Source organism: Orycteropus afer, unplaced genomic scaffold (genome assembly GCF_000298275.1).
Source record: "Orycteropus afer afer isolate SDZICR_OR568_19922 unplaced genomic scaffold, OryAfe1.0 scaffold00255, whole genome shotgun sequence".
Lineage (NCBI taxonomy): Eukaryota > Metazoa > Chordata > Mammalia > Tubulidentata > Orycteropodidae > Orycteropus > Orycteropus afer.
The window spans coordinates 860,032-881,943 of record NW_006921842.1 but is presented as its reverse complement, the minus strand read 5'-3'; the positions used below and the strand labels follow the sequence as shown (position 1 = coordinate 881,943).

The window sequence follows — 21,912 nt, the reverse complement described above, 5'->3', positions numbered from 1 at the left end:
TTTTTTAATGTGATAGCTATCTTCCCACTTCCTGCTGTGGTTATCTTTTCCTTGTGTCCTTCTTTACTATGCATTCCTGCCCTCTGAGCTATCTCCCTGTGCAAATACTGCCCTTCTGATCTCCTGTGGTTGATTGTTGTAAGCAATGTATCTACTTGGTGTAAATGTTCACCTTATATGCCTGTCTATTGTTTGGTTGGAAGCCATGGGGATGAGTTCAATTCCAGACCTGAATGGTGACTAAGGACCAGTGTCTTGGGGGTCAGTGTTTTGCAGCAAGCTGTAAAAGAAGCATTGTGCACCTGAACAGTGAGAGTTCCTCCCCTAGGAATTAGACACAGCATTTTAGCATCAAGCTGCCATAGTTTTGAACTGTGTTGTGAACATTATATGTTACTGTTATTTTAGGTCTGATTTGTTGTTTGATATGATTTGATAGGTTATTTTTTGGCTCTGAGAGCACTCACAACTTTTCCATGTAAATGAATGGTCTGCTTCTTTGCTTTATACCATTTTGCTTACAAAAGTTTTCATAGGAATGGTCTGCTTTCAGATAACAGGGGGGAAACCTGTATAAATTCTCACTGAGGACTGAGTGAGCTATCCATGATCACAGCATTTTCTTGCCACTGTATTCACCTTGTAAAACCACTCTTTTGAAAGCTAGTGCTTCTTCCTTTGCTTTTGCATCTTGGCTTTCCACCAACATTGAAAGGCCCATCTGGAAAGCAGGACTTCCTTTTTGGATGATTTCTACCTAAAAATGATCCACAACTCATATCTCCCGGAAAGAAACATCATGCAAAGTTTGCAAATCTTTCTCTGTAAAGTCACTCATCTCATTTACAGTATCATGGCTAGAGTAATTCAAAGCACTCTCTTCTGCTTCAAATTCTGCCATTTCCATTTTTTGCTCTTCTATAGAGTGCATGCTAGCATCAGGAGAATCATCTTTATCAACAGGAGATAGATGAGCGATGTTTTCTGATGAACCCTGGCCATCATCCAGTCTTTTGACCTATTGAAGCATGGATCCAGTAGGTGATTTAATTCGTGTCTCTTTTCTTTCTTTGCTGGCATCCACTTGGCCTCTTTGATTTATGCACTCTATGTGGCATGATAGAATATCATTATTTGAAGCATCCTCCTGCATATAACCAATCTTCTGTTCTTGCAACTGCCTTTTCACTCAAAATCTCTCTCTGTCTTGTTAGGCATTGACACTGCACTGAGTGTTGACACACCTTACAGATACCCTTCTACCCTGCTCAGTATTCAACATCCCACTTTGGGTCACCATTGTCCTTTTACTCAATAGGTTCCCTTACTTCCCCTGCCAGGCCTCTGACATCACACACTGGGATAGTGCCAGCAACCTGAAGCCCTTATTAGAATGTGCATGTTGTTTGGTCCCACCTAATGATTTTTAGACTGAATTATTCAGGAAGGAAAGAATGATCTTTCTTCTGACAAGGCTCCTGTGGCTGTTGATGGCTTACTTGCTTTTTGGTGAGGCAAGATTTTCCAGACTCCTTCTGTATGTTTTCTAGGCCTAGAATCAACCATCTCTCCAAGGAGGTATCATTCCTTTCACAGAAAGTGGTATTTGGAGACCACAATTGTTAGAGCTCCGTCTGCACTCAATGACCACGCCACACACCAGAAGAAGAAGAAGAGGAAGAAGAGGAAGAGGAGGAGGAGGAGGAGGAGGAGGGAGAAGAAGAGGAAGAGGAAGAAGAGAAGAGGAAGAAGAGGAGAAGACGAAGAAAAGAAGAAGAGCCTCTTGTTTTTGCTGAGAATTCTGAGTTTAGTCTTATTGGTTGCCCTTTGTAGGTAACTTTTTGTTTCTCCCATACTGGTTTCAAGATTCTTTTCTTTGTCTTTGGTTTTGGTGAGCTTGATGATGATGGGTCTTGGTGATTTTCTGTTGGGATCTATCCTGTTTCAGGTTCATTGAACTTCTTGAATGGATATATTCTCATCTTTCATCATATAAGGGAAATTCTCTTCCAATAAATTGTTGACAATTTTCTGAGGGGTTTTATTTGTCTCTTTCTGTTCTGGAATGATGATATATGTAGATTATTCCTCTTGATAGAATCATGCATGAATCTTAGAGATTCTTCATTTTATTTTTATCTTTTTTTGTTTGTTTGTTTTGATTGATCCCTTACCAAAGTAGTATTGAGGTATTTGTCTTCAATTTCACTAATTTAGTCTTCCATTGATTTAATTCTACCCCTTTGTCATTCAATGTGTTATCTATTTCTGAAATTTTAATAGTAATCTTTTGGAGTTCTATCTTAGATTTTGTATCATTTCTTATTTTTCCTTTATTTTGTCATCTTGTTCTTATCTTGTCTTCCCAAATTGTTCTAGAGTTTTGCCTGTGTTTTCCCTACTTTTATCATTGTTTTCCTTGATCTGTGTCCTTTGGTATCCTAAGGTATCCTTTGAAGATACCTTAATACAACTTTTGAATTCCTTATCAGAGAGTTCCAATGCTATTTCTTCCTCAGAGATGTTTTCTGGGTCTGTGTCCTGGTCCCTTGTTTCTACTACTTTATCTTGCTTCTTTGTCTGGAGTGTAATGGTCTGTTTTCTCTGAGACATTGTGACATCACTGTATTTATATCTAATTGGTGATTGTATGTTGGTGTGATTCATTGAAGATTTTTTTTACTTTGTTTTGTTTTGTATATCTGAGTAAGCAGGTACTGTGCTCCTCTGTTCACTAGTTGGCAGCATTTATGCACTCACCACCTGTCTTCTGGTGGTTGTGCTAGAGAATTAGTGGGTGCACAGATCTCTGTTAACTGTTGTGAAGAGCAGTTAAAGGTGAGTTGGGCTTGTAACAGTTGTTATCTATCATTGGCCACTTGGTGCAGAAGCAAGCTGTGGCCCTCACTCAATAGGTGGGGCTGCAAGAGGTGAGGGTATTGTTGGGTCATATGGGCATAGTTGCTGTCTCTCACTGAGTCAGACAAAAACAAAACTAAAAAAAAAATCAAAAAAGTAAAAGTAAGCGGATAAAAACACACTATATAAACACACAGGAACAATCATCTAAAAGAGAGGGGGAAGAAACAAAGGAAAGGCCATAAATGAGGAGAAATATTTAAAGAAATACTTTAAAAATACAAATGAAATATAAACAGAAGAAAATAAATAAATAAATCCACAGTATCTATGTAGGGGAAAATAAGAGAAATGATCTATAGTGAAAGAATATTAAAAAAAAATGAGAAAAATGCAAAAAGTAAAACAAAGGATGGGAAGAACCAAACAAAAGAAAAAAGATAGGAACCAGGAAAAGGTATGAGAGAAAAAACCCAAAAACTAGAACCTGGGAAGGGAAAAAGAAAGAATTAAAATAAAAAGGATGAAAAATAGAATTATTTGAAAACAAGCAAACAAATAAAACAAATCATTGGAGGGTAGCATGGCAGGGCAACCAAGTTCAGTCAGAGCACACAGACTGGGATGGAATTCCTGCCAGTCCAGAAGGTGGGTAAAGGTGGGGCATGGCCACACCTCCATTCACCAAGAGGGTGTAGGGTATTAGAGTAACAAGGGGAATATCACTCCTTTCCAGTCATTAGTTTCTAGTGTGGTTGCCCATTTTGTCCTTGGCAAGCAGAGCCTATTCTTGTGTCACTGGGATCAGAACAGTGCTGCTTCAAATATCCAAAATGGCTGCACCACTTGTAAATATTCAAAATGGCTGCATCCTTCAGACAGCTGAAAGTCCCTAGCTCAGTTTGTCTCCTCCTTTGCTGTTTCCCTTTTTAATCATCAGCAACCAGTATAGTTGTCCATGCAGTCATTGGTGAGCAGGGCTGATTTTTAGGTTACTGCCCAGGTCCAACCATCACTTTGTAAATATTCAAACAGGATAGCTGACAGTCTGCAGCTTCATTTATCTTCTTATTCACTGTTTTTGTTCATGGTATTCTACTAGTTGGACTTTAATCCACTTCTGTATCCTACCTCTCAAAGCTCAGGGCTCCAGGATTATCTTCTTTATCTGTGTCAATTGGTTTCTCTTTTCTTTGTTGAAGAGGATCTGTGTAGCTTGTCTGTCTATTCTGCCATCTTACCAGAAGTCCCCCATCAATTCTGTTAATTTTTAAAATTGAATCCCATATTCCCTTTTGGATTTGTTTGCATTTCTTTGTTCTTTTCTCTTAAAATTTGATAAGTTCAGTTATTTTGGCTTCTAGTTCATTCATTGTATCTTCTACCTGTTTGACTCTATTGTTGAGCATTTCTCTTGCTTTTTTTAAAAAAATGCAGTTACTTTCTTCTTCAGTTCCAGTTCTCTTTCTTTTTTAATGTCTTAAATTTTCTTGCTGTGTCTCTCATTTTCTTGCTCCATTTGTTTCCTAATATCTGCTAGTTTGTTTTCTAGTCCTTTTTGCTTTCTTTAAACCTACTTAGCACCATTGTCTGAAAATTATCAATCCTTTCCATTAGTCTGGCTTCTGTGGGAGAAATTCCCACTTCGTGTTTTGCTTTTACTTGATTATTTTTCTATTGTGATTTTGTGTGTTTTACTGTTTTTGGTTGAACTTGGCCATTTTGTTATTATTTATTTATTTAATTTTTCATTCTTTTTTTGTTCTGATTGGATATCTTGATGGCACAGTGCCAAAATGCCTGGCTGCCAAATGAAAGGCTAGTGCCTGCACTTACCAGCTGCTCTGTAGGAGTAAGATGAGCAGCCTGTCTCCACATAGACTCACAGCCCTAGGAACCCCATGGAGTAGTTTCATTCTGCCCTATAGGGTCACTACAAGTCAGAACTGACCCAACAGCAGTGGTCTTGGTATCTTCTCTTGAGAGTCACTAGAGGGCACTCTTATCCTTAGGTCTTTTCCCAGTGCTGATTCTTTTCTGGATGCTTGATCTCTGGCATTCAATATGCATGCATAGGAAAGGGGGGTTTAGCTGGTCACAGACTCTGATGTAAGCAGTGGGGCTCAACTTTCCTGAGGTGAAGATGGAGGGCTCTGTATGTCTTTCCCTCACAAGCATCTCTTCACAGGCTCTCCCATAGGTTTCCTGCTGTGGGCAGGGAGTTAGCCATTTCCCTCTGTGTCACTGTCTGAAGTATTCCCCTTGCCCTGCTGCCTTTGCAGGTTCTCCTAGTCCTAGTACCTGCTGCCTTTGCAGGTTCTCCTAGTCCTAGTACGTGTCAACCTCAGGCCTCAGCAAGATTCAACAGCACTCCTGCAGCATCATGGTCTTCCTTCACCCCTCCCAATTATGTGGCCCATGAATTCTCACACCCAATTTGCACAGCCTTAAAAAATCAGGCTACAGATTCCTCAGATTAGCTCCCTTTCTGTGTTCCCTGTTTGGGGTGTTGCCCAGTCCCATCTCAGAATGGTTGTGATGAGTGAGTGCCAGATGTTAGTGGGTAAATTCTTCCAGCTTCTATAAGCAACTATAAATCTCACAGTTATTAAAAGAGGTGGATTAACCTGCTGTGAGCTACTTTGTGTAGCTCAATTACTACAGTGGTAGTAAGCAAAATGTAACTCATTTTGGCCTTTCTTGTATAAATTAGTAGGCTTTACATTTATATATATATTTCATTTTTGAAAGGTTCAGTGGGGTTTCAGAATGTTTTCAGAATAAAATAGATATTTGGGAAATAGCTTATTCCTACAGTTTCTTTCTTTCTTTCTTTCTTTTTTTTTTTTTTGGTGAGAATGCCTAGTTTAAAACCTCCCTGGATATAAATGCCAGTGTTTTACCATTCTGGCCTTCTTTCAGAAGTAGACAGATTAGATCTTACAAAAACAGAGTTTCCCATTGTTAACTCAATCTGGTAAAATAATTACTCAGCCTGAGAAAAGTTTTACCTTGAACTGCAGGTAGAAAATTTTGGAATTCAAATAAGAGTCCTATGAAAAAATTTAAGGTGGTACTAAAGTTTATTTAGGAGCTCTGGTAGCATAGTACCTAAGGCACCTGACTGCTAACCAGAAGGCTGGCGATTCAAACCCACCAGCCACTCCTCGGAAGGAAGGTTGGGCAATCCTACTTCCGTAGTGATACTGCCTCGGAAACCCAAGGAGGGGTCGCTATGAGTCGGGGCCGACTCGACGGCAAACAACAACAACAACAAAGTTTATTTACAAAAATCAGTTAATATACTGCATAGGAAAGCTTCAAGATTTTTTTTTTTCCAATAGAAATTGGAAAATTTGGGTATTTTTTATGAAACTGGGAAAGTCTGCAGTACCTTTTGTGAAAAACAGATATAAGTAAATGGTTGTTTTCCAGGTTGGAGTAACAATTTGTTTTGCATTATGTAATATTTACACATAGTGTTCACATTTCTAAGTTGCAATTTGTTTCTGCAGTCAGAAAGCCTCTTCACTGCCTCCTATTGCAGGACCCAGAAAGTCTAAAGGAAATGTAAGTATCAAATCCTTTGCTAATTAATATTTTTATATGATACAGAGAGACTGCCCTTAAGGATTCAATTAAATTTGAAGAAATAAAACATAGCTACCTTTTGGTATATAAGCAATTATGAGAAACAAGGCTAGAACCTTAGTGTTAACAATTAAGGTCTTAAAAAGACAGAAACATTTTTAAAATTTAGATTTCAAAATAGATTTTGTTTTCCTTGTATATAGACCTGATTTATTTTATACCATTGTTGAAAGCTAGTCCATAGTACAAGAAAGTATAGGACATGCTGTGTTAGGTCATGTTAGCAATCTGTCTATCTTGTATATCTCTGAGAAAGAATAGAAAGGGAGAATTTGGTAGGAAAATGATAATCCTCAAAAAAAAAATTAAGAATCACTCTAAATATTTTGTTCCCCTCAAAATCTTTTCTATCCATCATTTATTTACTTATTAATTAATTCAGCAAACAATTATTAAATGCCTATTATATAGGAGATGGTAGTGGTGGCTCAGTGTTAAAATTCTTGCCTTCCATGTTGAGACCTTGGTTTGATCTCCCAGCCAAGGCACCTCAAGTGCAGCCACCGCTTGTCTTAGATCACTTGTGTGTTGCTGTGATGCTGAACAGATCTCAGCAGAGCTTCCAGACTAAGAGAGACTAGGACGAAGGCCTGGAGATCTACTTCCAAAAATCAGCCAATGAAAACCCTTTGGATAACAATGGTTCGAATTTATTATGTATGTGGTTGCCATGCAAGGAGCTCTGGTAGCATAATGGTTAAGGCATTTGGCTGCTAACCAGGAAGTCAGCAGTTCAAAACCCACCAGCCACTCTGTGCAAGGAAGATGGAGTTATCTACTTCCATAAAGATTTACAGTCTTGGAAACCTAACACGAGGGTCACTGTGAGTTGAAATTAACTCAGTGGCAATGAGGTTTTTTTTTTTTGAGGGGGGCTGCCATGAGTTGGGAGCTGACTCAATGACAGCTAATAACAACAGCAACATCATGTGTGAAATATGACAGGCAGTTAGCAGGTAATTTGTATTTGTATTTTTAGCTATACATGGAGATGAGTTTCATGTTTTGCTGAGGTATTGCTTTGACAGGTTTTTCTGTCTGAGGCTTCTCTTTCTACCCTAAGATTGAATTGCCTGACCAATTCTGATAAAAAAAATGATTTGACATTTCCCCCTTCTTCTGAATTAAATAAACCAAAGTCTTTGTAAAATAACTGATTTTTGTGCAATGATACTGTCTCTTAATGATGCTTTAGAAATCTTCTACCTCTTTTTTCTTATTTATCTCATGTAAGTTCTTAAAACAATAAAAATAATTTTGGATGAACAAGTAGTGCTGAATTCAGCATATCAAACGTCAGATATTTATTACCCATTTATTTGCTGAGCCTATTGTACTATTTATGACAGAGCTCTTACCCTCAAGAAACTTGCAATCTAATTGAGATAGAAAAATGGCTTGAAAAGTTAATAAGCTGAAGCTAACACCAGGTATGTGGTATGATTAGTAAACATGAAAGAGAGAGAGAGAGAGAGAGAGTTGGTTTTAGATAGGTCAGATCTTTTATATGGAAAAAGACTAAATGCAGAGAGAGGCCATAGATAAAAATGTCAATTTTGAGGTGATTGTAATAGTCTTGGTATAAGATGAGAGCCTAGGCTAAGGAGGTGGCAGAAGAAATAGTTAGTGATTATTGTTCATGACTAAACAAAGGTTTTCTTGGTGATTGGGTACATGAAATTAATAGAGAGGTTGGTACCAAAGATAATTGCAGGTTTGGGGTTTGGATGCCTGAGAAAAGTAATAGTGCCATGCCAAGAAAAGTCTTGTCATTGTTGTTTGCCACCCAGTCAGTTCCAACTTATGATGGCACCATATGCACAGAGTAGAACTGTGCCTCATAGGGTTTTCAAGGCTGTGACCTTTTGGAAGCAGCTCTCTAGGCCTATCTTTCTATCTTCTGAGGTTCCTCTGAGTGGGTTCGATCCACTAAACTTTCAGCTAGTAGTTGAGTGCTTAACCATTTGCACCATATTTGTTGTTATGTGCCGTTGAGTCAGACCCGACTCATAGCGACCCCTCCTTGGGTTGCTGAGGCAGTATCACTAAGGAAGGGACTCCTAAAAAGACGGCAGTCAGAGCAAATACTGAACTGCTTAATTTCAACTATGTTGAGTTGAAAGGGTTCAGCAAGTAGATGTAAATGGTGGAGATTAGACTCTGAAGAGGATATCAGGGCCAGAAATGGAGGTATATGAGTTTATCATATGAATAGCAGAGATAGTGTATAGTTCATTGTGGTATCTCTAACCTTATCCCTACTGATTGAATGAGGGGATGGGTAAGTGGGAGCTCCGAAGGAGAGTGCAGAGAGAACCTCAAGGATGTAGGCTTCATACAGCCTAACTTTTCAGGGCATGGGGACCAAGAGGAGTGAGAAGAATATTCTAGTAGCTGAAAAATATATATAGCCATTATAAAGTTAAGTGAAACCAATGAATTAAAGGTTTGGAAATTGTATTTTATACTCTTGTTGTTCATCATGACTTTATATAGGAATCTGTTCCATGTGTCAAGCAAATATTAGCTTGTTAATTCTTGCAAGGTAGCTCATGTAAGGTGGTGGTTAGACAGGAACCCAGTGTACATGAATAACTGACCCAAACTCACAAGGGAAGTTGATGTCAGAATAGAATGCATGACTCAACTCTGAATTCACAGTTACTGAACTGTGGAATTATGTGTTTACAATTGTGAAATTTGGAAAATTTAAATTTCTCTTTAAAAATATGTGTTGTGTATCCTGCTTTAAAATGTACATGCATGCACACACATGCATTTTCTTTCTTGTTCCCTCATTTGGAAGTTTTTAGAAAAGAATCTGTACCCTGACGACTGGTTCATCTAATGACAATGGTTTGAGCTTTCCATGTGTCTGACATAATGCTAGGACTCAGGGAGACAGCAATGTGGAAATAGACATCATGCTCACTTTTATGGAGCTTACAGTCTACATGAGGAGATGGACATTAAAAAAACATTCCACAAATAAATAATTAATTACAGCATGTAATAAGAATGAAATAAAAGTAGAGTAATATATATATTGCTATCTCATAAAAGCAAAAACTTGAGGTTACAAAATATATTTCCATGTTATGACCTATAAAAATAAAGTGATAGCACAGTGTGTCCCTCTCCAAGGCTCCCACAGCATTCTATTTACCCATCAATCTGTCTATCCGTATACCCCCTCACCCATCCATCCATCCATCCATCCATCCATCCATCCATCATCACCCATCAATCCATTCAGTTAGTCATCCATTCACTACATATTTACTGAGCACTTACTAAGTTCCAGGAACTGCTCTAAGCACTGGGCATATAGTGATGAACAGACAGACAAAGTCTTAGATCTTACAGAGGTTTCATTCTAGTGTGTGTATATGTGGGTTGGGGGAGAAGAGAAAGGGTAGACAGATTATAAACTCATAAATAAATATGTGTACTAACCGGAAGGCTGGAAGTTCAAACCCACCAGCCACTCCTTGGAAGGAAGTTTGGGCAATCTACTTCCAGAGTGATACCACCTCGGAAACCAAGGAGGGGTCGCTATGAGTTGATGGCATTGCATTGTTGTTGTCAGAGGTGATAAGCACCATAAGAAAAAGAAAATGTGGAAGGCACTAATTTATATCAAGTTATCTGAAACTGAGACTTTAATGATATGAAGGATGCAGGAGTAGGGATGGAGAGAAAAAGAACATCCAAGGCAGAGGAAGCAAAGTTATAAAGGCCCTTGTAGAGAGCTTGGCATGTATGGAGGGCAGAAGGAAGGCCAGAGTGATCATGAATGATATTGGAGAGGCAGGCAGGGCAGATCATGTAAGGATTTATAGGCCATGAAGGAAGCTTGGATTTTATTCTTTGATGTGAAACCATTTGTGGGTTATAAGAAGGGAATGATATATCTTGACTTACCTTTTTAAAAAACTTAGTCTTTTATTTTTTTCAGTGAAAGTTGACACAGCAAAATAGGTTCCTATTCAACAATTTCTACACAAATTGTTCAGTGACTTACATTTGTAAAAGATCATGCAGATTAGTGTCTACAGAGAACTTAGTCAAGGAAAGATTCGAAGCAGGAGGCAGTGGGAAAGCCAACAGCCAGAGAGTTGATGCAAGTGGCTTGGACCAAGTGGCAATAGTGGAGGATGAACATGTATTATAATTCTTCCTTGAGTACATTTTTAATTATCTGCTGTCACTGACTGACCCATTCATCCAACAGGTATTTACTGAGTGTATCATGTCCTAGACATGTTCTAATGCTAGGGGGTCCAGAGACAAACATTTAATTTATAGAGATTGGAGTCCCTGGGTAGTGCAAACAGTTAACATGCTAGCTGCTGAGTGAAGGTTGGAGGTTCAAGTCTGCCCAGAGGCACCTGTACAGAAAGACCTGGTGCTCTACTTCCAAAAGACTCAGTCATTGAACAACCTATAGAACACAGATCTACTCTGACACACATGGAATCACCATGAGTCAGCATCAACTGAATGACAACTGGTACTGGTTTTATGGAGTTTACATTCTAGAGGAGAAAGACAAACAAGTAAACAATAAGTGTGATATTTATCAGGAATAAGACTGAAGAAAAATACATCAAGTTGTGGGAAGAGAAAGTGAGAGTGGGTGCTATTTTAGCTGGTGTGGTCAAGTAAGGCCTCTTTTCGGAGGTTTTATTGAAGCAGAGGCAAATAACCCTTAGCCTAGGGTCTGGTGCATAGTAGGTCCTCACTAAAGTCTATTTAGTGAATGTTTGTGTAGCTGCCAGTGAGCGGCCAGGGGGCCAGTAAATTATGTAAATAAACCCAAAGTCATAAAGTCAATTTTTAACAGAAAGATTAATTTACTCCTTTTCTTTAATTAATTGGTTCCCTAGAGAATGTATGCATTTGATACATCATTAATTGCTCAGTATTCAGTGAAAGGGGCTGTGGAAAGGGGAGAGCTAGCTTAAAACTTTAGGAACCACTGCTGAAATCAACAGGGAGAGTGTCCCAGAACTTGTGGTATAAATCAAAGGGGACACAGAACAAGATTTTTAGAAATTCATTAGAAATTAATTTTTCCATACAGCTTTCTAGGAATTGCTTTATTGTGTAAAGAAGGGACTACAGGTGGGGCATGACAGAACATAAAGAAAAAAGAAAAGAAAGCTGCCTTGGTCTACAGAGGAGGCCCCTGCAGGCTCCTTCAGCTCGAGCCTCTCTGAGAAACCCCTGGGGACTCCCGTGGACAAGCAGACCATTTCAACACAGCCCTCAGAGAATGCTTTGTGCAAATCAGGATGAGGCCAGAAACTTGTACCGATTTAGTGCTGGGAGCATTGTAGAAATTAGCAAATTGGGCATAATTTAAGTTAGCAAATTGTCTTAAATTCTATTAAGTTTTAAAAATAAACCCGTTAATGGAAGGCTGTCCTTTGTAGCCACGAGGTTCCACCACATAGAATCAAAGCGCCCTCTAGTGTAAGATACGTAAAATCAAAGAGGTGGGCCAAAGACTAAATTGTCTTCAGTTGTTCTTATTATTGCTTTGATCTTATTATCAGTAATTTACAGGATCAAATAGTGTAATTGTTAAGTTTTGGGAAAAAAACAAACCAAACCAAACCAAACCACCAACTGCTCCATGGGAGAAAGATGTGGCAATCTGCTTCCATAAGGATTTCCAGCCATGGAAACCCTATGGGGCAGTTCTACTCTGTTCTATAATATGCTATGAGTTGGAACTGACTCAATGGAATTTTTTTTTTTCCTTATCCATGTATCACAAGTCACTGTGAAGCAAGTTATGAACTTATTAAGAACAACTTTGCCTACTCTAAAAACTTCATTTGTCACAGGGGAAACTGAAGTCTCCCCTAAAAAAAACTAAACCTATTGCTGTCAAGTTGATTCTGACTCATGTGTGACAAGATAGAACTACTCCACAGAGTTTCCTTGGCTGTAATTGTCAGGCCTTCCTTTTGGGGTGCCTCTGGGTAGATTCATACCGCCAATCTTTAGGTTAGTAGTCAGAGCACTAACTGTGCCACCCAGGGACCTTGAAAGAGATGTATATCTTCTTATCATCAGATATACAGTGAGAAAAAAACCCAACCTGAGTCAGCATCTTTCTTGCTCACATAGTTGCCCTGTCTGTACTTCCGAAATATACACAAATGAAAACTGCTCAGTGAAGCAAACCCTTTCGAAATTATTCTGAACTTGAATAATGTAAACATATTTATGGTCTTGTATATCTTTTGCATGCTTTTATGAGTGTGGAAGATGGGTTTACTTCATAAATGTAAGAAACCTGAGTTGGTTAGATCTTTTTGAAAAGAACCTAGGAATATGTTAGAAAATCCAAATCTCTGTAGACTGAAAAGTGGTGTAATGACTCTTTTTGGTTTGTTTGTTTGAGCCGGGCAAACAAATTGTCTTAAAGAGAATGGATATTATTCTTTTTTTAATATTCCTATCAGATATCTGATATATATGTGAGGCAAAAGGCAGCATGGGTCTAGTTTTTGTGTGAAATTATACTGCATTCTTGATTCCTGTTTACTTTGGGATGATGTCCTAATTTGTCATTTCTGGGTTGGCTGTTTCAGGGAGCCATACTATATAATAGATATTTCTTGTGCCTTAGACATTAAGAAGTTGCATTGTAGTCACAAAATCAGACTTGGAGAACCTTGGGAAAGTTACTCCTTTATCTGTAAAATGGTGATAATAATGCTTATCTATAAATTTTGGTAAACATTAGTCTTTATTTTACACATAAGAGGTGATTAATATTATTATATAGACTGGCCTAGCTGTATTAGTTGGCAAAACTGCACTATCCCCTATCGTCAGCTCCTTAAATAGTAATGAATACCTATATATCTATAGCTATAGCTGGTGGCACAGTGTTTAAAACATTTGGCTGCTAACCAAAAGGTCCATGCTTTGAACCCTCCATCTCCTCCACGCGAGGAAGATATTGCAATCTACTTCTGTAAAGATAACAGCCTTTGAAACCCTATGGAGTTACCGAGTTTAATTCTGCTCTGTCGTGTAGGGTCACTTTCAGTTGGAATTGACTCAAAGGCATTTTTTTTTTTTTAAAAAACATATCTATCTAGAGCTATAACTATAGCTATACGTATACCTGTCTATATCTATATCATCTGGCTGTATCCAAGTCACATGTGGAAGCCTCAAAAAAGAAAAGAAAATCCTTTCCTTCTCTATCTATCTACATATGTTGTTGTTGTTATATGCTGTCAAGTCGGCCTTGACTCATAGTGACCCCTCCTTTGGTTTCTGAGGCAGTATCACTACAGAAGTAGGATTGCCCAAACTTCCTTCCGAGGAGTGGCTGGTGGGTTTGAACCGCCAGCCTTCTGGTTAGCAGTCAAATGCCTTAGACACTATGCTACCAGAGCTCCTTCTATCTACATATACCTACATATAATTTATTTATATATTAAATTTAATTTATTTAATTGAGTATATAAAAGGATAGACCCTCAGCAAGATGGACTGCCACCGTGGCTGCAGCAATGGGCTCAAGCATAACAATGGTGGTGAGGATGGCACGTGGCCAGGCAGTGCTTTGTTCTATTGTAGATAGGGTCCCTATGAGTTGGAGCCAACTCAATGGAATGTAACAACAACGACATAACATATTATCTACTATCCATAACTTATTCATTTAAAAGTTATTAACATTTTATATGCATCAGTCTTTTCTTTTTCAAAAAGAAAAGCACTTAAATTATTTTCAATTACAAAGCATTTTCTTCCTTTCAGTTTAATTTAGTTCTCACAAAGTGTGTGGTGCAAAGTCGACATTCAGTAATTGAGGTGTAGCTGTCAATAACCAATGATGTGCTTTACATAGCCATTTAAAGCAACTGATCTGTCTTAATGGCCCAAGATCACATCCATTCTAGAGTGTCACTGTTACAAAGATTGTTAATCATAATGTTGTTGTTGTTATGTGCCGTTGAATCGGACCTGACTCATAGCGACCCCTCCTTGCATTTCTGAGGTGGTAAATCAGAATGCTCTTTTTTATTTAACATGAGAATTGATTTTTTTTTTTTTTTAAATTATATTAATCATTAGGCACTTCAGGATTAGGCTTCTGCTTTCTCCTTTTCCCAGAAAACAGTAAAAAACACAGTGTCTTTCTGAGATCTGGAGTTTCTCATTCCGTAGGTCCCATTTGCCTTCTTACAAGTTCAAATAGCACCTCTGAACATTCTAGTTGGCCTGCCAATTGCTTGTGGAAGGTTGCTTCTGTCATCCAAGGCTCTTAAAATTTTAGCATCTTAGGTTGGATACAGGCTCCATTGAAAACAGACTGTGATGTGAGACCTGGCTGATGTTTTTGGAACCTCCACTATAACAGTATTATATCTATGCCAGACATGTTATGGCCCTGCAGGAAAGAATCACTGAAGAAGAGATATGAAAAAAGACTGGTTGCAGTTAATGCAATAATTAAATGGAAACTGTATGTTGAAATTGCAGATGGAATAGGAATTAAATTACATTTAAAAAGTGTTATAGATTTGGACAAGTTTTCATACTGTTAATAAATCTATGCATAATTTATTTTCTTGTAGGCTATGACAAAATAGCATAAATAACTTCATTTGTAAGGCTGTGAATTCTTCTATTCTTAATTCTTAATTAGGTGATGGCTAAAACCATTTAAATGCTTCTGGATGGTTGAATATATAAATGTTTAAAACGAACAATTATAATAGGTTTCTAGGTAGATTTGTTTATCTAATATTCTTACATTTATTTTCAGATACTAGCAGAGTACAGCTGTTGCATAAAAATTGCAACCAATATGGTGTGAGTTTGATATGACTTTTAAGGAGAAGATATTTAATCTCTGCTCTTGAAGAAAGCACTCTGATACTCACTGAGCAAATATTTTTTCCAGGCACTATACTACTCAGGAGTCCTGGGGGCACAGTGGTTAAAGCAGTTGGCTGCTACACTGAAAGGCACCAGTTTGAACCCACCAGTAGGTCTGTGGGAGAAAGATATGGCAGTCTGCTTCTGTAATGATGTCCAGCCTTCCATACCCTATGGGGCAGTACTTCTTGTCCTGTAGTGTTATTATGAGTTGGAATTGACTCGACGGCAGTGGTTTGGTTTGGTTTTGGTTTATATTAGTCATTGTCTCATTTCTTCCTCACTATAGACCTCAAGACAAATGTATTAATCCCATTTAACTGGTGAGGAAATTGAGGCTCAAAGAATTAGCAGTTAGCCCCAGGTTCCACAGGCGGTGAGTGGCAGAGTAGTGACTTTGACCCAGGTACTTCCCTTCTTTCCATGACCTATAGCCTGACACCTTACACACTCAAGGAAGTTTAACACCTAAGTATCTGAGAGCCATGCCTGCTTGATTAGAGGGGAGTTTCTTGCTGCAGGGAGTCCCTGGGTTGCACAAATGGTTAGACACTCAGCTACAAATAGAAAATTGGTGGTTTGAATCTAGCCAGAGGCTCCTTGAAAGAAACACCTGACAGTCTATGTCCAAAAAAACAGCCACTGAAAAGCCTGTGGCACACTGTTCTTTCACTCTGACACACGTGGGCCACCACAAGTCAGAATCGACTCCATGCCAATTTTTTTTTTCTTTTCTTGCTACAGCAGTGACCAAATAGTGACTGAGCATCAACACAGACGTTCCCTAGGGGCTTGCAGTATCTGCCACTGTAGCATCTGTTTTGCGGCTCTCAAGAGCTGCACTTGGGGCAGCTGAAATTCAACCTCACCCTAGTGCTGAGGAGCCCACTTTTGGCAAAGGCAAGGTCCTCATTGCCAAAGGCATATGGGGAACCAGAGACAACCACCAAAGGTATGATAGCTTGTGGCTGCCTTGTAGAAATAGGGGACAAGCCTGCCATGCAAAGTCCTCAGGAGACCAAGTACAGAGCATGTGGTCCTGGGCTGCTTGTGTCTTTGTGTTGATCTGAGTTTGCAATTCATAGAGACCATGGCTATCACCCATCAGATGTGTTAGTATTGGAGGGTTTCCATAAGCATGACATATGTCTGCTTATATAATGATATCTATACACTCACAGCAACAACTCATTAAGATCTTTCTAGATTAACTGATCAAACTCAGGGTTGTTGGTCTTCTTCACCCAATACATTCCTGCTCATTCTTTTGAAGAGTGTGGGAGTGAGAAGATGGTTACTGCAATGGGCCTTCCATGGTCCTGCAGGCAGACTGTTCTCCAACTTACTGGCTCTGTGACCTTGGATAAGCTGCCTAACCTCTATACCTCATTTCCTCATCTGTGTAATAGGGTGATGACAGTACTTGTATCACAAGATTATTGAGAGGATGAAGTGAAATAATTTTATGGAATATTTGGTACATATCAAATATACAGCACTTGTTAGCTGTTATTTTCATTCTTCATTCTCTGCTAGACCCTTCTTCTGCCCCTGGGAAGATAAACTTGATGTTAATGTATCAAAACAGAAAGTGGAAGAATTGACATGGTACATCCATCTCCCCATCCCCACCCCATTTAATGCTATTAATGACATGCGTTTACTGGGAATCACTTTGGGAGTTCATTGGCCAACTGTAAGGATCTAATCTTTTTCCATTTAGGGAAATGATTGCCAATCTAAGTCAACAATTGGATACAGTGGCAACTCATCTCCTCAACACCCAAAGAGAAAAGGGAAAAAAGAAGACGTGAATTCAGAAAAACCCACAAAAGTGAAACAAAACGCAAAGTTAAAGGATTCACCTCAAACAATTCCAAACAGTGGTAAGTTTATTGCTATTATTATACAGTTACCTTGAAGCTGTGACACAATTTTAGTTCTTATACAGATTTACTTTCCCGGGTGCACAGAAGGCATTCTGTATAAGAATTTCCAAGGAAGGCTTTTTGGGTATGAGGGATGCTGCTGTTTTTCATGCTCAATTTCTTGGATGTTGCATTGGAAGAGCACTAGTTCCAGAATCAAATGTTTCTAAAATTTACGAACATCTGCATCTACTGATAAAAACCAAAACCAAACGCTTGATTAATATTTTTACTAGCTACTATTGATATCAGTTTATTTGTGTATCTACAGTCCATGTCCATGTTCATTGTGATTTACTTTTCACACAGATCACCTTTCCTGACAAGATGTTTTACTAATTCTACTGAGAGTTAAGAGAATACTAAACATACATGAAATTTTACTAACAAGCAACTGCATATGTACCAAAAATAGTTATGCAGTTTTTTTCTTCCTTACTTGGTGAGAAATGGTATAGGATGATTTTTTCTTTTTTAAATTGCCTTAGCATGAGATTTCAGGATAAAAGTGTAATGAACTACCAGAAAGAAAAAGAAAAAAAAAAAAAAAACCCAAACTCTGCCATGGAGTTGGTTCTGACTCATAGTGATCCCTCCTTGGGTTTCAGAGGCTGTCTCTCTACAGAAGTAGATTGATTGCCCAGTCATCCTTCTGAGGAGTGGCTGATGGGTTTGAACCACCAGCCTTCTGGTTAGCTGTCAAATGCTTTAGGCACAAAGCCACCAGAGCTCCTGTAATGAACTAAGGGAGTATGAAATCAGAAACATGAACTTTCACAGTTGGTTTTTGTTAAGAGGGACTTCTTTTTTTTTAATAATACATTTTGTTATTGAAAATGTACACAGTAAAACATACACCAATTCAGCAATTTCTGGATGTAGAACTCAGTGATGTTGATTAACCATTGTGCAACCATTCCCATCCTCCTTTCCTAAATTCTTCCTCCACCATTACCATGAACTGATTGCCTAGAGGGGCTTGTTTTGAGTTTCATTCCAAGCTTATTCCCAGTGGGGTAAAGTGTATGAGAAAGGAGTGGTGTGGGGGATTAGGGAGGGCTGGCTGGAAACTAACTCAGTGGAGTGACTGCTACTCCTTCCCACCTGGAACCACTTACACCACCTGTGGTGGGATATAGTGGGACGCACAGGAGGAAGACAGATGGGATGACATTTCAGATTCATGGATAAAGCCCAACCTTAGCCTGGAAGTTTCAGCTCATTTCATGGTTGTTATGAGCAGTCACATTAGAGCCACAGCTAAGGAAGTTTTCACAATTGACAAGACAGCCTGAACTTGGGTGAGAGACTACTGGAAGTTGCACAATTGATTAAAGAGTTGGAAGAAACTAGCTTTACATTAAGTTAAAAGAATAGGCTGAATGAGTGTACCAGTTACACAGAGAGAGACCAATTACACAAAATACAAAGGGTTTGACATCTTGAATGATTTAAGTGTTGGCTACAGCTGGAAGTCAAGAGGTCAAGAGTCCTAGATTCTTGCTATTGACTTTGGACAAGTCATGAACTCCCCACCCCCCTTTTCTTGGCCCTATTATCCATCTGTAAAATGTGGGCTTATACTAAGGTTTATCTTTAAAGTTTCACTTCTCTAAATCTAAACACTCTTTTTCAGTCACCACAAAATAAGGGGGCCGGAGTGAAGAATAGTTGTTCAGCAGACTAGGCAATCTACTTCTATAGAGACATTGCCTTAGAAACCCAAGGAGGGGTTGCTATGAGTCGGAATCAACTCAATGGCAGTGAGTTTTTTTTTTTTTTTTTCGTTTATTAATGAGATAGTGCCTGTCCAGTAGCCGGTAGAGTCCCTTGGTGGTGTATATGGTTAACGTGCTTGGCTGCTGATCCAAAGGGAAGGTAGGAATTCAAGTCTACCCAGAGATGCTTCAGAAGAAAGGGTTGGCAATCTTTTCTGAAAAATCAGCCATTGAAAACCCTTAAACCCTTTGGACCACAGTTCTACTCTGACACAGATGAGGTCACCCTAAGTCAGAATTTACTCAATGGCAGCTGTTTATTATTATTTATGGCAGCTTTTTTTTTTTTTTTTTTTAATTATGAGTAGGTACCAATGAAAAAAAGTAACCAGGAAGAATATGCTATTTTTTGGTGATAAAAATTAACAGAGGCTTATTTTAATCAATATATATTAGGTTGTGATGCTCCCAAGGCTAGGGACTATGTCTTGCTAATATTTTTGTCCCTAACAACTGACACAAGTTTAATATGTATGAGGCTCTTAGTAAATATTGGAAGAATGAATGATGAAAGTTAGAAAAACAGTTGTTGTTGTAATATACCGTTGAGTAGATTTCAACTCATAGCGACCCCTCCTTGGGTTTCTGAGGCAGTATCACTACGGAAGTAGATTGCCCCATCTTCCTTCTGAGGAGTGGCTGGTGGGTTTGAACTGCCAGCCTTCTGGTTAGCAGTTAAATGCCTTAGACACTATGCCACCAGAGCTCCTAGAAAAATAGTTACGTCTCTATAATATTAAAATCCACTCACAAACAGGGCCTGTTTTAAAGTTTTTATGAATTACTTTTTGATTGAAATGCTTTTGTAGAATTTAGATGGCTTGTTCTCTGTGATGCTCTTAGTGTCTTGTAAAAACTTTCAAATCCTACTTTCAGTATAGTTTTTAAAAGTATTTAGTATTGGACTGTCAGAACAAATCTCAGAACATAATCTTTTCAGATGATGCCATGTGTCGAGACATGAAAACACAAGAGGCAGAATCTACTGATTCTGGGGACTGATTTTTTTTCCCCCTTTAAAGTATGAGACTTGTACCATTGCTCTAGAAGCATACTTAAGCCTTTCTTGATAGGAAGACCATATCACCTGGAAATTGAATTTTTCCAAAAACAACTTTTCCAGGATAAATTAAAAAAAAAATGCAGTTCCACTAGTGTAAACCATCACTGATAAATGTAAGCATGTTAGTTCAAACCCATGTTCTTTTAAATTGAGCTATTTTTCCTTAATGCATCTCCCTCTACATGTCTTGGCCCCAGAAATCTTCCATATTATCATTTCAAAAGTATCTGTTTTTCCTTTAACTGCTTCATTCAGCCTTCATATTCATTTATCGTTGAAGTTGCTTTTTAATTTAATGCCATCTACTATTGTAATTAGAATCAAGTGTGTGCTTTTGGGTACCTCTTTCTCAAGAGGGCTCTTATTCTTTGGAAAGGTAAAACAGTATGGTTTGAAGGAAAATGAATATGAAGGGATGGAGAGTCCAGATAATGAGTGAAAAAATGGAAGAGTGTAGAGATGAATCTATATAGTTTTTTTTTTCCTACTTAAAATATGTGTTTTTACTTTGGTATTAAATCAACTAATTTTATTCCAAAGGATTAAATTAATGTGAATAGTTAATGTGAATAATGGTTATATCATAGCATATGTTAAATGTATGAATTTTTTCCCCAGTGTTCTTTACCTATATACTTTTGCAACTGTTCTCAACTTAATCTGGAGAAAAAGACTTTGTGGACAATCTTCACATTTTTGTCTTTTTTTCACTTTGTATTCTGATATCTAATGCTATATGATTGAGCAATGCTGAAATCAGTCTGTAGATGGCAACCTGGTCCTAATTTTGTTTCCTTTTCTTTTGACGCTGTTTCTCTCCGTAATAATAAAGCTTAATATTTCAAGCACAGCAGTGACATATTTCTTCAGGGAAACAAATCCCATTTTCTTTTGGTGGCCAAGATGTAAAGTAAGATTGGTTGGTGATTGATGAAGTTGGGTGTGAAATGCATTTTTAGTGCTCCATTTAAATAGCAGCTTAACTGGCCAGTGTGTATTTTTGTAACACTTCACACTTCAGTTCCGGTGAAGTGAGACAAGTTTTAGAGGCTGTTAACTAGCTACACTCTCCACTCTGAGCAAAGCCATAATGATTGGTTTGAAATGCCATTTTGTGTAATTGATTATATTCATTGTTAGTTTTAATAGGGAGCTCTGGTAGCATAGTGCCTAAGGCACTTGACTGCTAACCAGAAGGCTGGCGGTTCAAACCCACCAGCCACTCCTTGGAAGGAAGGTTGGGCACTCCTACTTCTGTGGTGATACTGCCTCAGAAACCCAAGGAGGGGTCGCTATGAGTCAGGCCGACTCCACAGCAAACAACAATAACATGAAAAAAAATGATTTTCAGAAGCTTTGGGACACGGGAGGGAGCTGTGGTGATGCTGTGGTCAACACTGTGGTGCTAACAATAAGATCAGTGGTTCGAACCCATCAGCTGCTCTGAGAGAGAAAGACGAGATAGTCTGCTTCTGTAAAGATTTACAGCCTTGGATAATCTTATCAGGGCAATTCTACTGCATCCTAAAATGTTATGAGTCAGAATCGACTCGATAGCAGTGAGTTTGTTTTTTGGTTTGGGACACAGGAAGTGTAATGAATTTTGCCCTCCTTAAAAATGTTGGAAAGGCTGCAGAAAAAAAGACTCTGGTCTGTATTGCTACAGCCTATGTTGTATTAATAATCATACAAATTTTTTAAAGGCAAAATATTA

The 21,912-nt window shown here is 38.4% G+C and overlaps 1 protein-coding gene across 1 annotated transcript in view; it reads left to right on the top strand.

The window, feature by feature from the left end:
* The window catches only part of DCDC2 (doublecortin domain containing 2), a 337,396-nt gene that overhangs the window by 170,633 nt on the left and 144,851 nt on the right, over positions 1–21,912 (top strand). The window contains exons 6-7 of the mRNA XM_007949808.1: positions 6,375–6,429; positions 17,153–17,315. Coding sequence (XP_007947999.1) covers positions 6,375–6,429; positions 17,153–17,315 — 218 coding nt within the window. The remainder of the gene's footprint in view (positions 1–6,374; positions 6,430–17,152; positions 17,316–21,912) is intronic.